A 24702-nucleotide genomic window follows, 5' to 3' on the forward strand; every position below is an offset into this window, starting at 1 on the left:
ATAGGTTATGAAACAGTTTACCGCAATCCGCTACTCCGCTCCGCGTAATACCTGATCAGTGATCACAGGGGATCAGTCCGTATTCTGATCACTCTAGTTCTTCTGAACTATAAGAAATCGCATAAATATCCCAGCCTTTGAAATTTTGTATGTTTTTCACGTGCAAAAAACAATAGTGAACGTTTTTTGTGTCGAACATTTTATAACAATTTAATCTGTAAATTATTTGACATATTTTTAGAAATGTAATAAAGCTGAAGAATAAAAATGTTTCTACGTTCAACATCTCAAATTAAGATAGAAAAAATCATGATTTTTTCTTCTAGTTTGGTGATCGGCTGCCTTTATAGGGCCTCTGGAGGGCCACTAATAAAAAAAGGCTAAGCTGGGCATTTTCCACACGGGTTGGAATAAGTTTGTAATCTTTCGGCAGAAAATTCTGTTATTAGGTTAAAAGTTTATCTTTATAGTTTTAAAATTCAACCATTTTGTTCAAATTAAACCATTTTATTAGAAGTATTATATATGTCCAAAAAGAAACTGTTTTTGGTTGAACTTCAATATTTTATGTTGAAACATTTGATCATGTGAATGCAAATTGATATTTTTGAGTTAAAAATTCAAATTCTTTTTATTAAAAATGTAATTTCTTTTTGAAAATGCTTCTGTATTACTAAAAAGTCAACGGCTTTTCTAAAAACATTCTCTCTTAGTAGAAAATAAATTTCTATTGTTTTTATATTTAATTAATTTGTTGAAAATATGGAACCTATGTATTAAGGTCATTTAAAAAAATGTATCCCCCTATTTTTTTCAAATTTTTCATTTCTGAACGCTTTCCCCTTGTCAAAGCATATAATGAAAACGATTGGTAAAAAGTTCTAAAAGTTTAATCATGATTCCTGATTAAATATTTGTAAAGGAGATTTTAACTGAGTATATGAATCTATAATTATAGGAAAAGGTCAAAAGTAGTAAAGTAAACTCGACCATTGAAGCAAGGAAGGATCTATGAAACTTATTCGCCGCATAATGAACGCCAAACCACATCGCTGCATACATTGCATAACTTTTTGAATCTAAATGTGCGAAGATAATAAGGAAACTAAATTTTAATATTAAATTATCCTTCGCGAAACACGTTCATGCGTCGTTTTCAATGTAAATATATCACGGTGTGTCTGTACCACATTTACATGAAAGTTCCATGTGAGTGGGGGTTTTTATCGTAATATGTGGTACCATAAACATTTTAAAATAAAAATGAATAATAATCAGTTGGACGCTTTTTTATAAAAAGTACATTTTTGAATTTATTTACAATAAGATGTAGAATTTTTTATGATATTATGAGGGTGACCTTTTTATTTTAATATACTTTTCATATTCAATATGGTTTTCTACATCCAAAAACACTTGTTATATAATCCGTTTTCTTTTTTATAGAAAGCAAATGTCGGCTTTTTCTTTTTAATTTTCTCTTAAAATTTGTGCGGGGTCCCTGCGAACGATATTCAATAAAAAATATATTAAACAATTTGGACCAATATTGAACACACAATAGTATACAAATTTTCTATATTTTAGTAATAAAATACAAAAATACATTTTTTTGAATGGAGTCACTTTGATTCTCCTCATTTTTATTTAAAAATATTCGTAAGGTAACAAATAACCTGATAAAAATTTGTTTATTTCTTAGGTATTGAGTACAAAATTCAGGTATTTTGAAACAGTGTCGACGGATTCTTTTCGTTTTTATCTTGAAATGTTTCTGCATATTTCATATTACCATAAACAATAAAAAATCTTATTTACACATAACTTTTAATTAAAGTCAGTTCAGCCGCACCTTGAAAATCTTTATTCCTTCAATGTAATACACAATTTAACTGAAATGTTTGTAATATAAAATTACGTACTTTTGTAATTTTTTTTAATATGTAGTTCCATTTTAAAGAATAACGATATGGAAAATACTTCTATTTTTTAATACTGTCAATAAATAATACAAATTTCTACTGAAATATTTATAGTTTTCAACTATGTAATTTCTAAGTATTTTTTTGAAAACGTACTTTAATGTTAAAAATGCAAAATAAAATCTCGTCAATTTCTTGCCTCTAATCTTTTAATATACAAATTTAACAGAATTTTTATAGTTTTTAATTAGGTAATTTTGGAGGTAATTTTTGACACTTGTAGTTTAAATTTTTAGATTGGCTATTAAAAATTCTTCCATTTTTTACAGTATTCATTTATTAATACCAAATTCGACTTCAATGCTTATAGTTTGAAATTATCTGATTTTTTAGGTTTCTTTAAGTACGCAGTTCAATTAGGAAGATGTAAGAGGAAAAAATTTTTTTTTCCTATATTCCTTTAATATCACACAATCTTTCACAGATTTTTAATAGTTTGTAATTATTTTATTTTGAATGTTTTTCTTTGGAGTATGTAGTTTAATTTTAAAGAATTGCTACGAATAATTCTTTCTTTTTTTCCTTCAATAATACACAAATAATCTGGAGTATTTACAGTTTGAAATAATGTAATTTTTAATATTTTTTGCAATATGTACTTTAATCTTAAAGATTAAAAAGTGATCATTCTTCCATTTTTGTTTAAATTTTGTCCCTGTGATAACACACAATTTCATTTAAAAGTTTATGGTTTAAAATTACGTAATTTTAAAGTTTTCTCTGGAACACATATTCCAAAAAAAAACTTCAATTTGAAATATTTGCAATAGACAATTGTTTCAGTTTCTTTTTATTCGTTTAAAGATACAAAACCAAATTAAAATGTTTATACTTTAAAATTATATGATTATTAAACTTTATTGGAATATGTTGTTCAATTTGGAAGACGTAAACTAGAATTTTTTTAATTTTTGCATCTGGTTCAATTTAGAAGAATTTAAATAGATATGCAAAATTCATGAAAATAACAACAAGAATCAAACTGCGAAATTTAGACAACTATCATAAAATCTTTCTATTGAAATTAAAAAAAGGTGCAAATATTCCTAAGAAAGAAAAGAAAAAGATGTCTTTTTTGGAGAAAAATAAAGAATATAAAAAAAAATGAGAAGGCCACCAACCAAATCGCCTCCCTTATATCTTCCATTACTTTTCGTCTTATTTTATTTCTAAGGTTGTCATATTACAATTAAAAAAATTCAAAAAATAATCACCAACGTTGCTTTACCCATACAGTATCCTTATCAAGGCGAATACAAAAAATAAAATAAATTTTCGAGCAGGCAGAAACAGGAACGAAACCGTGATGTCAGGGAGAGGGCATCGTGGTTTCGTTACTGTTCCTGCCTGCTTGAAAATTTCTTTTGTTTTATTTTGCCTTGATAAGGGTGCTGCACGTGCACCGAAACGTTCGTCATTATTTTTTACAAATTTTTTTTTATTGTGGTATGATAATACTAAACATAAAAAAAAACGAAACAAATTTAAAAAAAGAAGAAAGGCGATTTTTTGGGTTGCCTTCTCATTTTGCTTTCCTCTTTTTTTTCTTTTTATTTTCTTTTTATATTTTCCTCTTTTTATGTTTGACGGGGAAAAAAATTTAATTCCTTTTTTAGGATAATTTTCACCTTTTTCAGATTTGAATACGAACATTTTATAGTGGTTGTACAAAACTCGTCGTTAGATTCTTGGCTTCATTTTAAGGAATTCTGCTCAATAATTTGATGTTTTTTTTCCTCTATTCTACTAATAAAATATAGCTTAGTTTTATGTTTTATAAATATAAATGATGTAATTTTATATGTTTTTTAGACAATTTCTTGAATTTTCAAGATTCACAATGAGAAATTCTTATACTTTCCCCCTAATTAATTTAATAATACATAATTGAACTACAATGTTTATAGTTTGACAATGTAATTTTTAAGTATCATTTTTTATATTTGTAATTCAATTTTGAAGATGTAAAGTGGTAAATTCTACGATTAATTTTATGTTTTCCTTTATTTATTTAATAATGCACAATTTTGCAGGAATGTTTAACTATAATGATGTAATTTTGAGGAATTTTTAGAATCTGTAGTTTAATTTTGAAACCAAAAAATTGACAGTTTTTGAATTTTTTTCTATTTTTCCTAATTTGTTTAATAATAGATAGTTCAAATAAAATGTTTGTAGTGTGAAATTACGTACTTTGAAAATATTATCCAATTTGATCGAATTCTGAAGAATTAGAATAAATAATTCATTAATTTTTTTAGATTTTTTCCTTTATTTCTTTATTAAAAACGAATTTATCTGGAATCTTTAAAGTTTGATATTCAATTTACCTGAATATGATGTTTATTGTTTATATCATGTAATTTTTTATGTTTTTAGACTATGATGTTCAATTTTGAAAATTTACCAAGTAAAGTTCTTCTGCTTTTCCTTCCTACGTTTTATAAGACACAATTATACTTGAATGTTTTTAGTCTGCCCTTTGTAATTTTTCTAAATATATTACTTAATTTTGAAGATGTAAAGTCAAAAATTTTACTAATTATTTCTTTTCTTCTCTTTTCCTGAATTATTACATAATTTAACAGCAGTTATTAAACTTCAATCCTGTAATAATACAAAATTTACCTACAATGTTTATAGATTGATATAATGTAATTTTTAAGTTTTTTTTCGATGCTATTCAATTTTGAAAATTTGAAATGCTTAATTCTTCTATTTTTTAAGTTTGAAATGATGTGATTTTGAAGTTTTTATCAAATGTCTTTCAATATTGAAGTTTTAAAATGGATTTTTTTTCCTTTATTATGTCAATGATACATAATTCAAGTCCAGTATTCATAAAGTAAAATAATGTATTTTGAAGTTTTTTTAACATGTAGTTCAATTTTGAAGATTTTAGATGGATAATTCCTCATTTGTCATTTCCTTCATTTATTCCTCTAATAATATATAATTTAACTAGAATCTTTATAGTTTTAAATTATGTAATTTTGAAAGTTTTTAAAAATAATATTCAATCATGAAGATCGTGAATAGATAAACTTTCAATTTAAAAAATGTCCTTCATACCTTTGATAATAAGCAAATGAAATGAAATGTTTATTGTTTAAAATCCTTTGCTTTTGATTTTTTTTTAATCTAGTACAATTTCAAAAATGAAATTTTTTTTCTATTTTCTCCGCTTTGCCTCTCATGATACACAGTTTAAATTGATTTGTTTATGGTTTGAAATAATGTATTTTTGTATATTTTTAAGACTATGTTGTTCAATTTTGAAAATTCACAATTAAAAAATCTTCTATTAATTCCTTAATTCGTTAAATGATACAAATGCAACGTTGAAGATTTTTTGTAATATATAGCTTACTTTTGAAAATTTACAATTGATAATTCTTCAATTTCTTGCATTTTTTCCTCTATTTCTTTAATGATACACAATTCAAGTGGAATGTTTATAGATTTGAATAATGTAATATTGAAGACTTTTTCTTTAATATTTTTCTGAAATATAAATATTCAAAATTAATAGTTCTTTAATTTTGCCTGTATTTCTTCAATAATAGATGATTCATTTGGAATGTTTATATTTTAAAATGATCGAATTTTAAAGATTTTTTGATTAATACACAGATAAATTTTGAAAGTTTAAAATTAAAAATCATTCAATTTCGAAAATTTTTCCACGATTTTTTTATCTCTCGACAGTTGAAAAGTTGGACCGGGGTAATGATGTATTTTTTTAGCCATTTTTTCAAAGAACAATTTTGCTCTCTTAACTTGGAAAACATGCGTAAGATATTAAATGTATAGTAAAAGAAATTTTTGAATTTTTTTCAATCTGTAAGGAGCGCAAGTTATCAATTTTTAAGTAAAAATATATATAAAACATAATGACCCTATTGCTAAAAGTTTAAGAATCCAATACATTTTTAAGCACATTTGTAACCATCTTAAATAAACTACTAGCAAAGCCAGACTGATTTTTAAAAAAAAATTTTTGCAGCTTTACTTGCAGCTATGACTAGAAAAACTTATTTAAAAATGAAGATCATTTTTCGACTTGTTTGCAAATTTTTAGTTTTAAGATTTTTGAGACAGTACTGTGAATCATCTTATCTTATGGGTCAAAGTTTATTGTTTATTGCTCCATAATTATTGTAATAATTACTAGTAAGCATTTAAATTAAATTTGGAATTGCATGTTGGCTGGTATTATTTACTGAGGATAATTTCGTGGCTTTATGGTTGATGAACAGGGCTCGCCTTAATCATATTTTGCACTTTGAAACTGCGAATTGAATCGTATTATCTATATAAAGCGCTTATTGATGGCTTATGTGCAAATGAATTTTAAAAGCTGAGAGTAAGCGGCTTAATATAATTAAAATCTGTTTTCGACACTACATCAGCGCTGTGACAGAGCAAAAGCGAATTGGCAATTTCCCTATTGCTCAAAAAAACAACTTCGATTATCAACAATATTCGTAAAAATATCGTAAAATATAAGAAATTTCCTGTGGCTATTTGAAAAATACATAACACATTATTTTGATAATTTTGTACCCCTCCTCTTCCCCCTGCAAAAATTCGTAACAAAATTGTTTTGGACCTCCCCCCCCCTCCACCTTTGCCTATCATTTAACGTACAATAAAAAAAAATTTTCTGCCATTTTTTAAATTCAAATATGTATTCTACAAAAACGCTCAAAGTATATTATTTTTAAAATTCCGCATAAGTAAATCTTCAACTGTAATCCCTAAACATGGAAAAACTTTAAATTGCAAATTGTGAATATTAAAGAATTATTATTTGTAATTCTTTAAAATGATAGAACGATTAATTGTTAATACTTAGAATGGAAAGGTTTTTAGTTTTCAAAATTAACAAAAAGAAATTCCGAAATTTTTGTGTTTGACGATTAAACATACTGTATTTCAGATGATTTACATTTAAAATGTTGTTAATTGGAAGGTGCAAAATAGAAAACTTTTATATTTTAATCTTTAAAATCATAAATATTTAAGCAATTTACGCACGTTTTTAAGCACGTATTTAAAACTAAAGAGTTTTCAATTGTAGAAATTTGAAGTTTAATCATTTTAAAAAAATATATACAAAAATATATCCTGAATTAAAGGTATAAAAAATCGTAGAATATTTAATTGCAAATCTTTAAGACGGGGCCATTTAAAAAAGATGCATAAGATTTCATTATTTTTAAATTTAATATTTTTATATTTATATCAACTATATATTATAGAATTATTGATTAAATACAATTTATTATTACATATTAAAGTTAAAGAGTGCTGGCGCTATTTATGCAGTTTGTGAAAATTTGACAACTGTTTTTGTGTTAATAGTGCTATTTACTTAAGTATTTTTCTACATTTTTTAAGAAGTTAAGCATGAACTAAAATCAGTTTATCATCTTAGTGTGATAATAATGAACGCTATTTAAATATTAATAAAACAAGAATAAGAAATTTTCTAAAATCTCTTATCAAGTGATTGAAATTAATATTCTGACAACAATTTAAAACATTAAAGTCTTTTACTAGAGCTTTTAGATATTTGTACCTACTTCTAGAAAAACTAGAAAGATGAAAAATCTAGAAAAGTAGATGAGCAAATCTGAGGATGTATTTTGTAAGTTATCAAAACAAATTTTAAAACCATTTATATTTTTGGATATTATCTGATATGGTTTACATTATTATTATATTATTATTGTTGCTTTTGTTGTCCAGTTTTCAGATCCATTTAATTTATGTAGTATTGCGCTTAAAACCCTATTTTACTGTCTCATTATTTGAAATCCCTGGTGAAACAGAAGTCTATAAACTGGAGAACCTCGCTGTTCAATTATCATTTATGTCCTTTAGTGTGATTAAACATCTTTGCTGAATCAAAAGTGAATAAAGATATTTTTATTTCGTTCCTGACTTAAAGATAGCACTGATTTCAAACGACTTTTTGCATTAAATTAATTTAACAACATAAAAAATGATAAAAGGGCACTCTGAATTCTAGCTTGACCAATAAATTTGTAGCTAAACCCATAAATAGTAAGAACTCGACTCAAGCAGGTTTATCACCTCTTTTTTTGCTCATTCCCTATTTTTGGAAGACCCCTGATTAGTTCTAGCCAAAAGTACAAAATAAAAGCAATTTAAAGTAAATTTAAAGTAAACTTTGTCCTCCCTTAATAATATTCTTTAAATTGACTTTCCGGCGCGAAATATTAAACTCTGTCACGTAATCTGTCATTGAAAGATAACAAAATATAGGTAGATGTGTTCAGACGATTCTAAAGGTTTTGTTCGATCAGTGATGAATTTTTTTGCTCCCTTCACATAATGTTTTACTTGGGGAACGTTAAAGGACGTGACTTTGAAATCTGCAGCGGGGATAATTAAGGAGGAAACTTGAATGTCTCCTTCGCTTGAAACATACGTTTAACGACCTACGTTGTGAGGAAGAAGTTACTGATTCGGATGGATGTAGAAGTAGAGTATGTGGAGTGTAGGCACGTTTCTCTGTAATTGTAAGGGTGGTTCCTCGACGAACTTTAGTGTTCTTATGCTCCAATGTAGGGTAGACCGGGGCAAAAGCGGCTGCCGGGGTAACAGGGACTTTCCAAGTAACATCTAGATTCCTTAAGGGGGTACGTATACACAGAAAGAAAAAAAAAACAGTTTTTTTCTGAATTTTTTTTAAAGATGGGTTTTATTTATTATAGGACTATATTATACGATTCAAATAAAATATTGTTCAAGTATTTACGAGTAGTTTTTTCATGTAGAAATATTTAAAAACCAGCGAGTTATAGTTAATTTTGCAGAGTTTTCTTTGAAAAGGTGGCTTCCAAACTGTGCACGCTCTAGCTCCATAACCACTGAATCAATCATCACTAAATTTTGAACAGTTATCTGTCTAATTATCATCGCGATATTTTAATCCGGTATGTTATTATGTTTTTTTTTTTCAGTTGAAAAATGAGACATTGTTTTTTCAAAAAAAAATTTAAACGTCGGCCATTTTGTTATAAATTTTAATTTTCATAAAAATTGAACGACACGTACACAGGAATATTATATCTTAACTAAATTCTTTATATTTTTTGTTTGAGATAAGCCAGTCATGAGTAGGATGGTTTGCCGCATGACTACCTTTTTTTGAAGACCTCTGCTCTTTATTTAATATTTTTAGGTAAAAAAAATTAATGTGACTACTGAAAGCACACGTTTTCAAATTAACTAATATAGGCCTACAATAAATAAAACTCAATTCCAAAAAAATTCACGAAAAAGCGGTTTTCTTTTACTTTCTAAGTATATTTGTGCCCCCTTAAGGATTTCAAAACGAATCAGGTTTTCGCCTCATCAATCAAACGTCTAGAAAAATGCAGCATCTAATTCAATACTTTAACCAAATATTTTGCAGGAAATTTTACGCTTTTTTCCGAAAAATGTTGTCAGCTGTAGTTTTAAGTCGCATAAAATCTGCTTGTTGTAATATTTAATACAATAATATAAAATAATGTAATACAATAATTAAATAAATAACAACATAGTATTTTATAATAATTTTTCAAAAATTAATATATACTATTATATCCCGACTTTTGGTTGGTAAGGATGTGATTTTTTCTTACCATCAAACCAACTTACAACAAATTTGAGTGTAGTATTAAAAATAGTCACTTGATAAATACTTATAATAATAATAATAATAATAATAATAATAATAATAATAATAATAAAATATAATGATAATTCTTTCTAGTGACTGCAGGCCGGAACACAGTTAATGTGGTTCAAATTTTTAATTAAACAATGAATTTTGGTGGGCGTATTATTTATTTGAATAAAACCCTAGGCTTAAGGCCATGTGACGAGTGGGTCACGTAAACAGATTCCTACTTCACCCTCACTTTTTTTATTTCCAAACTTATTTTCACACGAAGCGCCACATCTAGTGGAAAATTTTTGATAATAAATAAGAGGCCCGAAGAAAGGTGGGCCTGGTCTTAAATTTTAATCATTTTGAAAAAAGCAAAAACGTTCAACTTGATGTGGGACTTCGTGTGATAATAAGTAGGGTAATAAAAAAAGTGGCAGTAAGATAGGAATCTGGCCAAGTGGCCCACTCATCACATGGCCTTAAGAGATCCGATCTCACCTGTTCTTTGCTGAGTTTTTATTTTCGTTTGGTAAATCTTACTTTTTTTAATAATTAAAAAAGGATTTGAACTTTTCACTAAGCAGTTGAATTAGAAAAATGTATAAAGTCTAAAAAAAAAAGTAATAGTTGATTTTTCAACCAAGAGCGGATTTTCATTGAAGATCGGACACAGTTGAATTAAACAAAATAGATAAATTTTTAACAAAGCAGCTTAAACATCAACCAAAAAAAAATGATTTTTAACCAAATGGTTGTATTTTTGGCCCATAAAGATTCAATCTCTACCAAAAATTATGGATTTTTAAATTAAAAAGAAAACATTTGATAAAAGTTAAATTTTCAATCAAAAAGTTTTTTTTTTAATAAGGATTTTAAAAAATTAATATAAAATGTTGAAATTACAAGTAAAAAGGCAAGCTTTCTACCAAAAAATTGATTTTTTAATCAAGAAGATTAATTTTGCTCTAAAACATACACATTCTGAACACAATACGTGTATTTTTAGCATAATATTTGAATTTTAAAACAAATTGATTAGTTTTCTATCAAGAAGGATTATCATTTAAAAAAAAAACATAAATGTTATTTTAAATACACAGTTGAAGTTTTCGCAGAGAATAAAAATGATTTTTTACTTAAGAATGAGAAAAATTGCATCCGAAGTATTACATAAATATCAAAATGTGGATTTTTTACTAACAGATAAATTTTCAAAATAAAATTTCCAAAGAAAATTTGAATTTTTGAACATGAAATATTTTACAATTGATAAAGACAAAAGTTTTATTCCAAATTTTAGAATTTTAAGTAAAAAAGACAGGTTTGGTGCAAAACAGTTGAAACTTTAAACAAAAATATCCATTTATAAGCAAAAAACGTTATTTCCTACCAAAAAGATGCATTCTGGACGTCGCATATACATTTTGAACCAAATAGTTAAATTTTCAACTTTAAAGATGAATTTTTAACTCAAAAGGACAAATTTTTAACGAATTACGTAAATTTTTGACTAAACAGTTAGATTTTTCTACTAAAAATCTCACCTTTTCAAAAAGACAGAAACTTTTAATTAAAAATATTTAGTTAAGTATTCAGTCAAAAAAATTAATTTTCTACTACATAAGACTTACCGAAACGAAAGCTAAATTATAATCCAAACAGATGGACATTTCCAAAATCTTGCATTTTAGAGCGATAAATACACATTTTCTACAAAATAGTTAAATTTCAAAAAAAAAAGTTCTATAAATTTAGCGCGAATTATAATATATTTAACAAAAGAAGACAAATTCTCAATAAGATAGTAGAATTTTGAGTTTATAAATGTAAATATTCAACAAAATGGTTAAATTTCCAACCAAAGTAAAATATCTTCAAACAAAAAATGAATCTTCAGAAAAGTAAAGCAATTCATTTTCAATCAAAGTAGATGAAAATTCTATAAAAAGAGATCACTCGTTAGGAAAATAGAAAAATTTTATAAAATTTGGATTTTTTAATTGAGAAGAAAAATTCGAACTGAACAGTTGAATTAAAACAAAAGATATGTTTTTCAACCGAATTTGTGAATTTTTTAACTGAATAATTAAATTTTCAAGTCCAAAGATGAACATCTGAGCAGACATTCAATACTAGACTTTTCAATTAAAAATATTAATCTGCTAACCAAAAAATGATTGATTTTCTTATAGTTAGTCTATTAATTCAATTCGCATTTGAGTGGGGAAATGTGGAAAAAGGAAAAAGACTGTGAAACTTGCCCTAAATAAATAAGAATTTTTGATAATTTGCGGACTGAAGGACACTTATTTATTTATTACGTTGTTAATATTTTGTGAATTTATGATTATTACATTCATTATTGATAATAATAATAATATATAATACTAATATTATTCGGTAAATTACAACTAATTATATTGGTACAAATATCAATATAATGTACATACCAGGGTTTGTGGAAGGACTAGATTTCGCTGACAAAGACAAAGAGCTCTCTGTCCCCATTTGAAACAGCAAAGAATAATCGGTTATCCATTTTATCAGAGCAATGTTACCATAAACTTGAGTCTTGAAAATCTACGTTGTAAAAAAAATCATGCGGTCATCATTCTACTTCTCAACGACGTAGCAGAATGTCAACGAATAAAATTCATAGTTTAGCTATAACTATTTTTAATAAAAAGATATTTCACGTCCTGCTGCATGTCTTTAAATGTAACTTTCACAAGGCATAAAATACCGTGAATCAAACCATAAACTTTTTACATCTTAAGATATTCGTATTAAAAAAGAAAAAAAATCTTTGCTGGTGTTTCAATGCCTTGTAGAGCAAGTCCGATGAAATATATCTCGATAGATATGCAGTGAATCCTGGATTTACTGCCCGTTTTGGGACTGACGGTGGACCTGAATCCAGGGACTCTAAACGTTGACAGTCCGGGGATTGTGAAATATTTTCAAAGGATCTTACAGCCTGGTAAAAAATATTTAAAATTTAATTTTTCTAAAGCGAAAACAATGGTGAACTAAATATTGAACAGAGAAGAGGCAGAAAGTTTGCTTTTGCTGGAATAATCGGTCCAGATATTCTGTCGCTCATTTGACTGAACCATTTGAAGACAACATTATCCAAAAGCACATCACTTTTTCTCAACAAAACACTTCGTAAAACATTTAAAGTGGGAAGCCCCATTTTTTTAAATGAAGCATTATTCTGTTTAATAATGACATGTGAATAAGTTATTTAGCAGCGAATCAATTACTTTAATTATTATTAGGTCAATTGTCTACAAAAATTTAGTTTTCACAATTCTCACGACAACACTTAACAGTTGGAGGTTATAAAAAACGGCAGTAAGACTCCGATGCCTAAAGTCGATCGAACCTCTCTTTCAACTTGGTGAGATAGACAACGAATGCGATTAATATTTTTGTGTCAGATGGTGTTGTTGACATGGTCAAATCGGGTGAAGAGGCTCATTTGATCGCAGAAAATTATCTGATAAGTCCCATCGGTTTCATTTGTCTTATGGCATTAAAGACCCACTGCTGGTCGACGTGAGCTCGCGATCGTGCTTCGCGTAAAATAGCGCAACTTTATGGCGTACTTACGCTGGTAGTCCGTTAGGATACAGCACTTTATCGCAACCCTGCTGTCTTGCATCGCCACGTGGAGCGAGAGTGTTAATTTAAAGCTTTATAGAAACAGTTAAATCAATAAATCATTATATTATCAAGATAATTATTAGGAGAGAGTAGTCCTAAGTCGGCACGGAAAGAGTTTTTATCATCTATTATACGACAAAATGGTTAAGCCGAAAACACGAGGATGCCAACTAACCCCTAGTGCCGACTTAGGAACATTCACCCCTACACATAAAAATATAATAGACCAAAATTTGGGATTCGAAATAAAAAAAAATGTATTTATTTCACGTCTTATTAATTTTTTTCATACCAGTAATTGTTAAGCCGTCGTTATTACCCCGGTTCATTCCACTTCCTTCAATGATTTTTAAAAACATTATTTTCGTCTTTTAAAAAAAAACATATATTTCTCTTTTAAACTTTCGCTGAAATGTGCACTAAACTAAGACGTTATTCTCAGGGGATTTCATTTAATCCCATGTTATACGAGCGAGCTGCAGTGACATTTCTCGATCTTTTTAAGAGAGACATGTTGAACAGCGTGTTTTTAGTTCATCTTAAATTAAGTATTTTATTAGAAGAGGTCATCCACAGATTACGAAAAATGATCGGAAAAAGGAAGATCTTAGGTATGACATATGATTAGAAAAAAAGATTAATTTCCAACGACGAAAAATGAATTTTTTAACATAAGGGTTTGATTTCCAATTTAATAAATTGGTTTTCAACTATGATAACTAATGTTCAACACAAAGATAAATTCCTTGCAAAAAAATAAAAATAAGTTTCAAATAAGGAAAATCAATTTTCCACCCGAAATGGAATAGGCAAACTTTTGCTTAAAAACACAAATTCACTTGTTTCAGAAGTTTACTATTTTGATGAATCTTTTAAATGAATTTTCAACCAAATATTTGAACTTACAAACGAAAATTTAAATTTTGTGACTAAAAATTTAACAATTATATTTTTATATTAAAAATTAGGTTTAAAATAAAAAGATATTATTTCATACGAAAGTAGTTGAATGATGGATCTTCAACTTAACAGATACATTTTATAAAACAAAATAGTAACCAAAAAGATAAATTTTAACCAAGAAAATTACTTTTCTATTATAGGAAAAAAAATTATGTGAAAAAAGAAATAAATTTTTAACCAAATTCTTGAGTTTTTAGCTGAAAATCTATCCAGGTAAAATTTCAATATTTAAGTTTTCCGCTAAAGAAATAAATTTACTGGAAAACAATTAATTATCAACAAGACAGTAAGTGCCTCAATAAATGAAAAAAGAATTTTTAACTAAGACGATAAACTGGAAAAGAGAAATTTTAACAATAACTTTCAATCAAAGAAATTAATTTTCAACTAGAATAATCGCTCTTCAATTAAAAAATTAATTTTTAACCGCATAGTCGAATTTTCAAACAAAGCGATCAATTTTTAACCAGGAAGATTAAGTTTCTACAAAATGGAGAATTTTCAGCAAAATACATTAAATTCAATCAAATAGTTGATATGTTAATTAAAGCAGTTTAAATTTTAATGAAGAGTGGAACAGGTTAATGATGAGTTTAAAAAAATTGTAATATAGGAGTTCAATTTTCTACCTTAGAAATTAATTTTTGACCAAGAAAATAAATATCCAGCCAAAAATGGAACAGTTAAATTTTTTGCTATATGATAAAACATGAAACAAAAAATTGAATTTTTGAGTGAAATCATGAACCTACATACAAAGAATAGAGCTGCTACCACATAATTGAATTTTCAACCAACAAGATTAATTTTCAGCCAAAAATATTGATTTTATACCGAGAAGAAGAATTTTTATCAAAATGCATCAATTCTTAACTGAAGAGATGTATTTTTAACTAAGAAGATACATTTTCTACCAAAAAGAATGAATTTTATAATACAGTAATACATCTTCAACCAACAGAATACATTTTTAATAAAACAAATCATTTTAAACCAAATATTTGAGTTTGAAACTAAAAAATATCGATTTTAAACTAAAATAGAACAATTGAATTTTCAGTTATAAAATAAAATATAAACCATAATAAAAATGTTTAAGAAAATAGTGTAACTTATAACTGAAACAATGGATTTTGAGTGAGATAGTTAAATTGTTTACTAAAAAGAGGAATTTTCAATCAAAAAGAGGCATATAACCAATAAGATTGATTTCCTAAAAAAAACAAACATATTTTAACAAAATGTAATAGTTGATGTTCCAACCTGAAATTGGTTCAGTTTACAACTAATAATTATGAAAATAATTTTATCTTCTGATCAGGTTCTATTTTTTCAATTCGCATCCAAGTAGACTTAAATTGCAATTTTGTAAATTAAAGAAAATCACCTAAAATTAGGTGTCTTCCTAAACAATTACCACTAAATTGAAGTTCAGCTGTTAAATTATTACGTAATTCAGAAAATTATCACTAATTCAGTCGGTTTTAAGTTTAACATAAAATTAAATAAAATGCTCAAAAAACATGCAAAAACATTAACTGTAAACATAAACATTCTTGCAAACAATTTTATAGAAAATATTGAAAACTCCATAAAAAAGGGTAATTTCCAAGACAATTTAAACATTAGAAGAAAAGTCACAGAATTAATTCCAAATCACAATAGAAACAATAAATTTGAAAATAATGATAAAATTACACAGAGTATGGTCAATTAAAAAAACACCAAGACTTATTATTTGTTAATGCTGATAAAGGCAGTATTATGATGGCAGCTAATACAAATAATTATAATTATACTATAGAGAACAGTAAAAAAAACCAACAATCTAGAAAAATACTGATAAAATCTTCTAAAACCAATTTCAGGAAAAACTGATTTGTTTTTTAAAAATATTGTTGATTAAAAGAAAAACATTATTATCATTAAAGTACCTTCTACTACAACTAGACGTGGTCTCAGTGAGTAATAATATTCCTCTCCATTTAGCCTTAAAAAATATTGAAGAGAAATTGAATTTAAATATAAATCTTACAAAAATATCAAAAAATAAAATATTAATTGCTGCAGGAACTGTTTTTAATAATACATTTTTTTCTTTCAACAACAGTTTTTCTAAATAGTTATCAGTTTTTCCAAAGCGATCTCCTTCATCTACCACAGTATCAAACTTGGTTATAGAAGGTTATAGATAGGAAAAAGTTACATTTTTTAGATTTAGAGATACAAAAAATAATTAATGGAAACCTAATAAGAAATTGGTTTAAAAACCGTCTTTTAGAAATATTGAGGAGATCCTTTAAAAAAAATCAATATAAACGATTACTTAAAAGAAGACTACACTTTAGAAACATTGTAAACTAACAAAAATATTTCTGATAAAATAGAAAATTTTGTCAAACGCGATTTATTTAATGAAATGCACTGGTTGTAATAAACTCTACGTTGGTAAAACTGACAGGAGATTAAAAATTTGAGCTAGAGAAAACAATAATTTAAAAAGACGTATTATCGAATCAATTTATATCAACAAATATATAAAAAATTTAATTAATTTAAGCACCGAAATAAGGAATAAAACTCAAATTTACTAACGCATCATGAATTAACTTTAATTTTTAGTCTTACCATTAAATTTAATAATAATTTACTCTCAAGCTTTGGTAGGCCTTTTCTAAAAAGTTCTAACAAAATTTCTCCTTGAAACCTCTACAATTATTGTCCCTTGTATCAGTTTGACTTGCATCGTTCATCTTTGAACATCATGGAAGTCATGGTGTGACACTTTGATTCATTATTGGTGCCTCTACAAAATCTTTTTGACTTTAATTGCAAAAAATAATTATTTCTACAATGAAAAAAAAAACGAAAATATTTTGATGACCACTTGAATGTTTTTGGCTTAGTTATGACAATAAATAGTTTACTTTGACGTTTAAATAATTCGTGTTTTACTATTGACAATAAATATAGAACTTAAAATTTTCATCCTTTTTTAGTTATAGATTGCTTTTCTCGACTATAGAATGAGACGCGCAGTGTTGTTCAAAACGTAGAGAATTTCTACTTTTTTCGAAAATTAATTATGTTTTTACATTTTGTTTTGGACATTTTATTTGATTTCATATTGACCGTAAGGCCGACTCAATTAGTGATAATTCGCTGAAATATTTAATTGCAATTTATAACAGTCAAATAAAGATTAAACAGTTTTGGATCTGCTGTATCTGGAATTGTTTGCATTTTGTGAATACATATTGCAAATTAATAGTTTTTCCTTTTTTTATATGTTATAGGTTTCCTGGATGAGAAAAAGGGACCTACACATATTAACCTCCTCAATTTTCACATACACTGGAGACGCGAGATTTTCAGTAAAACATCCTGAAGTCTCTGACGAGTGGAGGTTACGTATCGATTACGTACAACCACGAGACGCAGGGATTTATGAGTGTCAAGTTAACACAGAACCGAAGATGAATCTAGCCTTTATGTTAAAAGTGGAAGGTATTTCCTTATTACATAATTCTAATTTATGCATCCAATCTCATTTTTTTAAATCCGTAACTGCACTCGACCACAATTAGTAATTTTAAGTTTTCAAGGTTGAAAATTGCAGAAATTAGCTTTTCTTTTTTTTTCTTTTAGTTAACCATACATTTTTTTCATTTTTAGAACCATTAGAAGTTTTTTTATTTTATTCCTTTTAAATCAAATTCACCATAAGAGTTTCTATCTGTGTAAAATATTTATAGCTTTTGCACAATTGGAGAAAAAGTGTTGATGGAATCCCAAATGAAGTTCAACTCAAGTTTTGAGTGTGAGACTTGTTAAGTGGACGTAACCACATTTTCAATTCGAGTTGGGACCTACATGATAATTAAGAGCAGGTCGTGACACCGGACTATACCATATTTGAGGATGAGTTTAGGACCTTCTAAAGTCATAAAAACAATTTTAGCAAATCAAACACTGCTACTGAAAACGGAAATCCTTTTTGATCGTATCTTATCATCCCCTCTATTCCACTACTCACCACATACTTCCTCTCCTCCTATCACTCATCTCTTACTACTCTCTTCAATCCTACCTTTTTAAATGCTATCCTATCTCATGTAATATTTTCCGATCGTATCTTATTATCCCTTCTACTCCACTTCTCACCTCTTAATCCTTCTTCTCCTGCCACTTGCACCACACATTTCTCTTTCATCCTACCTTTTTATCCTATCTTATAAAATCCTTTCCAATCGCATTTTCGTATACCCTTTCCTTCAAACTCTTATCACCTCCTGTACTTCACCACTCACCGCTTTCTCCCTCTCCCAACATCACTCAACTCTCATCCCTTTCTTCAATCCTACCATTCTTTATGCAATCCTATCTCATTCAATCCGTTCTGGTCATAGCTTATCATCTTCTCTGCCCCACCACTCAACCTTTACACCTTCTTCGCCCATCAATCACCTCTCACTCCTCTCTTCCATCCTATCATTTTTCATGCGATCCTATCTCATTCAATCCTTTCTGATTGTATTTTATTACCTTCTCTACTCCGACACTCACCTCTTAATCCCTCTTCTTCTATCACTCACGATTCACTTCTCTCTTCCGCCTTTTCCTTTACTATATGATCTTATTTTATCTAATCCATTCCAATCGCATCTTAGCATCCCCTCTACTCCAAACTCACCCTTTACTTCCTCTTCTCCCATTTCTCACCTCTCACACCCCTCTTCAATCCTAATATTTTTTATGCAATTCTATCTCAACCAATTCTTTCTGATCGTATCTTATTGTCCATTATACTACGAAACTCCCCCCTCATTCTATCCTTCCGCCACTGAACCCTCACTCCTCTCTTCTATCCTACTCTTTTCCAATCCACGTTTCAGTTCTCAATCAAATTTTTTTAACTTCGCAATCACTTTTTTAATCAAAACAAATTTTTAGATTATCCAGTCCTTTTCAATCTTACCTTATCATTCCCTCCAATATCTTAACACTTCTCTACTCCTTTTTCTTCTATAACCTTTGTCGTCATTATCCCCGTCCCCACTTCCATCCCTTCTATGCATTTCTTTATAAATGCACTTATTTAATGTTTCCTTCTTCTCTCACTTTCTTTCTATCCAAACTTTACTTCCTCTCCTCTAACTCATCCTATGCGTCCTCTCTTCGCATACTTCCGCCTTCCGTTCTAGTATTTAACCAAAAACGATGCATTTAGCAAAATAAATAAAAATTTTGAAAATTAATTGCTAACATTGATCCCTATGATCAATATAAGTATGTTCTACAAATAATAGCAACAGTATGAAATTTAAAAAAAGCAAAGGTGCTTTCAAAAATGTTTGTTCCGCAGAAAAATTATGAAGTATCGATTTGAGCTGAAACCAATATAATTCCACATCGGCTTTAAACCTTTAAAAGCTTATTATTTTTCTTACTTTTAAATTTGCAAAAAAAAGATCAAAAAGATTATTTCTTAAATTTTTCCTGCGAATTCAGAAGGTAAATTATGTTTTTAGAAAATTTAATCTTAATGTGTGTTTTTTGCAATAATGTAATTTTATGATAATTATTGTATTTAATAATAATTTATTTTATTTAATAACTTATATAATTTTTCCAGTAAACCAAAATTACTTTAAAGTGAATAAAATTGTTTAAAATTAAAGAAGAATTGGTATTGGAACAAAAGACTGTTTCTTTGAAACAAAAACAAATACAACGGATTAAAAGGAATTACTTTCACTGACTACCAATGAATATTTTTCATTGATTCAAAGAATTTTCATTAAATAGAAGAATCTTTTATCTAATTGAAGTTTCTGAATTCTTTGTTATCAACCGAATTTTCATTTAATATGTAGTACTTAAGTTTTGAACAATTGTTTTGAAAGTATTCCATTTTTTCGCTGAAAATATAGAAATTTTTTATAGATTCAGAATGTTAGCACGAATCTTTCTTTATTTATTTACAAAATTGTTTAAAAAGAAACAATTTGTTTGTCACATTGAAAATCTTTGCTCAAAGAGCATCTGAAAATTTTAGATGTTACTATTTCCATAAATATGTACATTCATTTATCCATAGGGTCTGACGTGCTTAGATGTTGTTAACAACATATTGCCATATTATATTAAAAAATACACAAAAAAAAACAGTAACAATAAAATTAATTCATAAAAAAAAACTTAGGTATCTTTTCTGATCAAATTGTTTTGAACTAAACAATTATGTATGCATCAATTTTTTTAAACAAAATTTCTTAAATAAAAATTGTTTAAAAAGGCAGAAATAAAAGTTTAGCACTTAATTAGGGTGTGATTATACATACGATGTTAGCTTGAATTCTGTAATATATTTTTTTTCTATAAATTCTAGTTTCTATTTCCGTAAGAATTGTTTTTATTTTTTTCAAAAATCCGAAATAAGCTCTTAATTATAATAAAGGTCATAATTCGAATTAATCTAATTTTAACCTGTGGTTTCTTCTGCTGAACGATCAGCCGACTCATTACCCTAACACTTTAATTTAAAGCGAAAAATTAAACTTAACTTAGTAATTTAATAATAATAATTTAAATTAAATTAAGTGAGCTTTTGGAAAGCCTTTAATTATCATATAGGTCATACAACAATTTAGATTTTTTACGGCAATGACGGATTAACGTAAAACCAGCATAACTCTCTTTTTTTAATGCAGAGATTTAAATTTGACAATAGGTCATTAAAATAGCCCTAACTGACCTCTTATTATAATATTTGTCATAACTTCAATTGACGATGTGGCTAGGGAGTGTCTTTTAAATACGTAAGGCTTTGTGGTAAAGGGGTGGGGGGTTGCAGGAAATATTATCATTCTTTGCTTAAGGGAGTGGAAGGGGGGCTCAAAAACATTTTTTGCGTAAGTTCGAACTTTTTAATTATTTTATTAAAATACGAAAATTAAAATCTGTTTTGGCTGCTGAAATTATTTTGCATACAAACATAAACATTATGCAATTATTTTATTTTTATTTTTTATTGTGTAATACTTCATATTACATATGTCTATTAAATATAGAGTCGAGGAGAGAACCATTCTTTGAAACTTTAATGAAATCTCATAGAGCCCTTGAAAATATTAACAATCCCTTAAAAACTCTTAAATTCTATTAAAACTGTTGTAAATCTCTAAATATTTTTTAAATTATGGGAAATCCGTTGAAAAAGGATGAGTTCCTTACAAATTCCTATAAATTCTTTTAAAATTGTTTAAATCCCTTATAATTGTTTCGTAATTTATGAAATCTTTTGAAATCCTTGAAATGGCTTGATATCCTCTAAATTCCATAAAAATCCATTTAGATATCTAAGAAACGGTTTAAATCCTTCAAATTTCAATAAATATTTTCAAATATTACTTGAAATCTTTGAAATCCGTTTAAAATTAATGTCAATTTTTTAAAAGGTGTGACTGTTTCTAAATATTTTGAAATCTCTACTAACCTTTCAGAAGACATTCAAATTACTTGAAATCTCTTAAAGTCGTTTGTAATATTCAGAAATCCTTTGGATTCTTTCAACACTTTTTAAATCTTAGGAAATCCTCAAAAATCCGTAAATATAATTCTAAATGTTTAAAATTTTTTGAAAATCCTTTTAAATCCTACAGAATCATAGAAACCCCTTTAAGCCTTTTGAAATCTGTGAAAATTATTAACAAATTCTTTAAAATTGTTGCAAAAGTTTTTCCGTACTTTGAAATATCTAAAAAAACGTATAATATCCCTTAAAATATTCTAAATTCGTTAAAAATTCTCTAAAAGCATTAAATTTTCAGTAAAATACTTCAGCATCTCTTGAAATCTTTTTGGAATTCTATGGCTCCTTTTGAAGCATCTGAAGAACTTTTTAAAATCTGCTTAAAAACACTTTAAAGTCCTATGAAATACTCTGAATGCCTTTAAATTTTATTAAAATCCTTTGAGATTCTTCAAAAGCAGGTAAAATGCTTTAGTATCTCATGAAATCTTACTGAACTCCAAGTTCTTCCTTCTAGATATCTAGAAAACATTTCAAAATCACTTAAAAACTTTCAGATTCCATGAAATCCTTTTAAATTCCGTGAAATCGTTTAAAACCCATTCAAATCATTCAAATCATCTCTAGAAATACTGTTGAATGTTGTGAAAAATGTGAAAATCCTTTAAAATCCTCAAAACTCCTTTCAATCTATCAGTGTCATCAACAATTATTTTAAATCCTTTGAAATCTTTGGAAATATTTGTACAGCCCTTTGAAACTTTTTAATTTTATTAAATCCTTTAACATCTTAAAAAAAACTCTTAAAATCCTTTTAAATCTTGTAAAATCATTTAAAAGACATTGAAATTTGTAAAAATCCCTTAAAATCCTTTGAATTTTTGTTAACCTCTAAAAACGTACGAAATCCTTTGAGCTCCATAAATATACTGTTATACATTCTGAAATCTCTGAAAATCCTTTCGAATACTATAAAGTCCTCGAAAACCCTTTAGATCTTGTAAAGTCCTTAACAATTATTTAAAATACTTTGCAATCTTTGCTAATGTTTTTAAATCTTATGGAGTCTTCCAAAATTTTATAAATTCTTTGATATTCTTCAAAATTTGGGGAAATACTTTAGTATCCCTTGAAAGCTTTTTGACATCCTGTGGAGTCTTTTAAAATATCTATAAAACATGATGGAATTCCTTAAAATGTTTTAAATTCCCTGAAATCCTTTTGGATCACATAAAATTTTTGAAAAGCCACTAAAAATACTCGAAACCCCTAAAAATCGTCTAAAAATTTTGTTCAAACCTTTGAAATCCTACGAATTCCTCTATATCGGTGGATACACTGTTAAATTTTTTCAGATCTCTTAAAAGCCTTTAAAATCTCATAAAATCCTTAAAACCATTTGCAACTCATAACAGTCTTAAAAATAATTTGAAATCTTTTTAAATCTTTTTAAAACTCACGTATTTTTTTAAACCATAATACAACCTTTTAATTCTTTTGAATCTAATTAAAATCTTCTAACATTTTTCTAAATTTGGTAAAATACTTCAGTATCACTTGAAATATTTTTAAAACCCCCTTTAAATCCTTTAAAATATTATTTTTTTAAATAATTTTTTTTAATTTAATAAAATCCGTTAAAATCTTGAACATCCCATTAAAATCCTCTGAAATCATAAAAAATTTAGTAAAACCCTTGAATATCTCTCGAAGTCTTTATAAATCCCGTGGCTTCTTTTGAAATATCTGAAAAACTTTTTGAAATCCCTTAAAAACTCCTAAAATGTTAAAAAATTTATGAAGCCCTTTAAAATCTTAAAAAATAGTTTAAAGTCTTCCAAAAAATTTTTTTTTTAAATCTGAACAAAAATTTTAATTACTCTTGAAACTCCTTAGTCTCGGAAATCAATCTGGTTAAATTCTTTGAACCCCTTTAAAATCCTGAAATGCTCTAAAATCTTTATAAATCCTTTGAATTCTAATGAAATCTATAAAAAAAACTTTGCAAATCTCTTAAAATTTCCGTGAAATTTTCTCATTTTTTGACAAAAGTTTTAGTCTTGTAAATACCTGGAAATCCCTGAAAAGGTTTGTAAATACTTTTAAATTATTAGTCTTGCGAATCCTTACGATAAAACTGAAAAGTGTCTGAGAAAATGAACCTCACGTAATTAATAGATATTCCCTAACGTCAGCTGAGCATACCTCAATATTACCTCTTTTTTTTTACTCAAATTTTTCCAAATTTTTGGAAATGTATGAAGTTTGGGTAATGGAAAAAAAGTCCTGATAAATTCAAGTAAATTCGCATGTGCATGAAAATTGAATGCAATTTTATCGGTTGAGTAGCGTTTCGATCCTCTGCCTGAAAAGTGTGATCTCTTCGACTTCGATTAACTCGATATCTTTTCTGTCCTCCCATTCCAGAAAGTGCCCCTGTCCCTGCCACCACACCGAACGCCATTCGCCGGACGTTCAACTCAGGTTAGAATCATGCAAGAGTAAATTCCTTCCGTGCCGTTGATACTAAATGCATTTAGTAGTGTTCTTGATAAGGCCGCAACAGTGCCTTAACTCTTTCAGCCCTCAAGAGTGGTTACGAGCACTCAACTCAAAATTATAGTCTTACACGCTTTAATTTGTTATTTAAAAACCTTTCGGTGATTAAATTGTGAAAAAAGGAAAAAAAAACTGCATAAATACTTTTCTAAATAAAATTTCAGACGCACGCTGAGTGCAGTTTCACTGACCAGACTCAAGCGGAAAGCACACACTTTTTCACAGCGCATAATGCATGACGCACAAAATTCTTGACCAATCACAGAACACCAAAGAAAGCTCGTAACCTTGAACTTTTATTCATG

The 24702-nt window shown here is 27.4% G+C and overlaps 1 protein-coding gene across 1 annotated transcript in view; it reads left to right on the forward strand.

The window, feature by feature from the left end:
* LOC117168250 (basement membrane-specific heparan sulfate proteoglycan core protein-like) overlaps positions 1–24702 on the forward strand; it is a 1113250-nt gene that overhangs the window by 618617 nt on the left and 469931 nt on the right. The window contains exons 4-5 of the mRNA XM_033353751.1: positions 17601–17811; positions 24266–24322. Coding sequence (XP_033209642.1) covers positions 17601–17811; positions 24266–24322 — 268 coding nt within the window. The remainder of the gene's footprint in view (positions 1–17600; positions 17812–24265; positions 24323–24702) is intronic.

This window comes from Belonocnema kinseyi, chromosome 2 (assembly GCF_010883055.1).
Source record: "Belonocnema kinseyi isolate 2016_QV_RU_SX_M_011 chromosome 2, B_treatae_v1, whole genome shotgun sequence".
NCBI lineage: Eukaryota > Metazoa > Arthropoda > Insecta > Hymenoptera > Cynipidae > Belonocnema > Belonocnema kinseyi.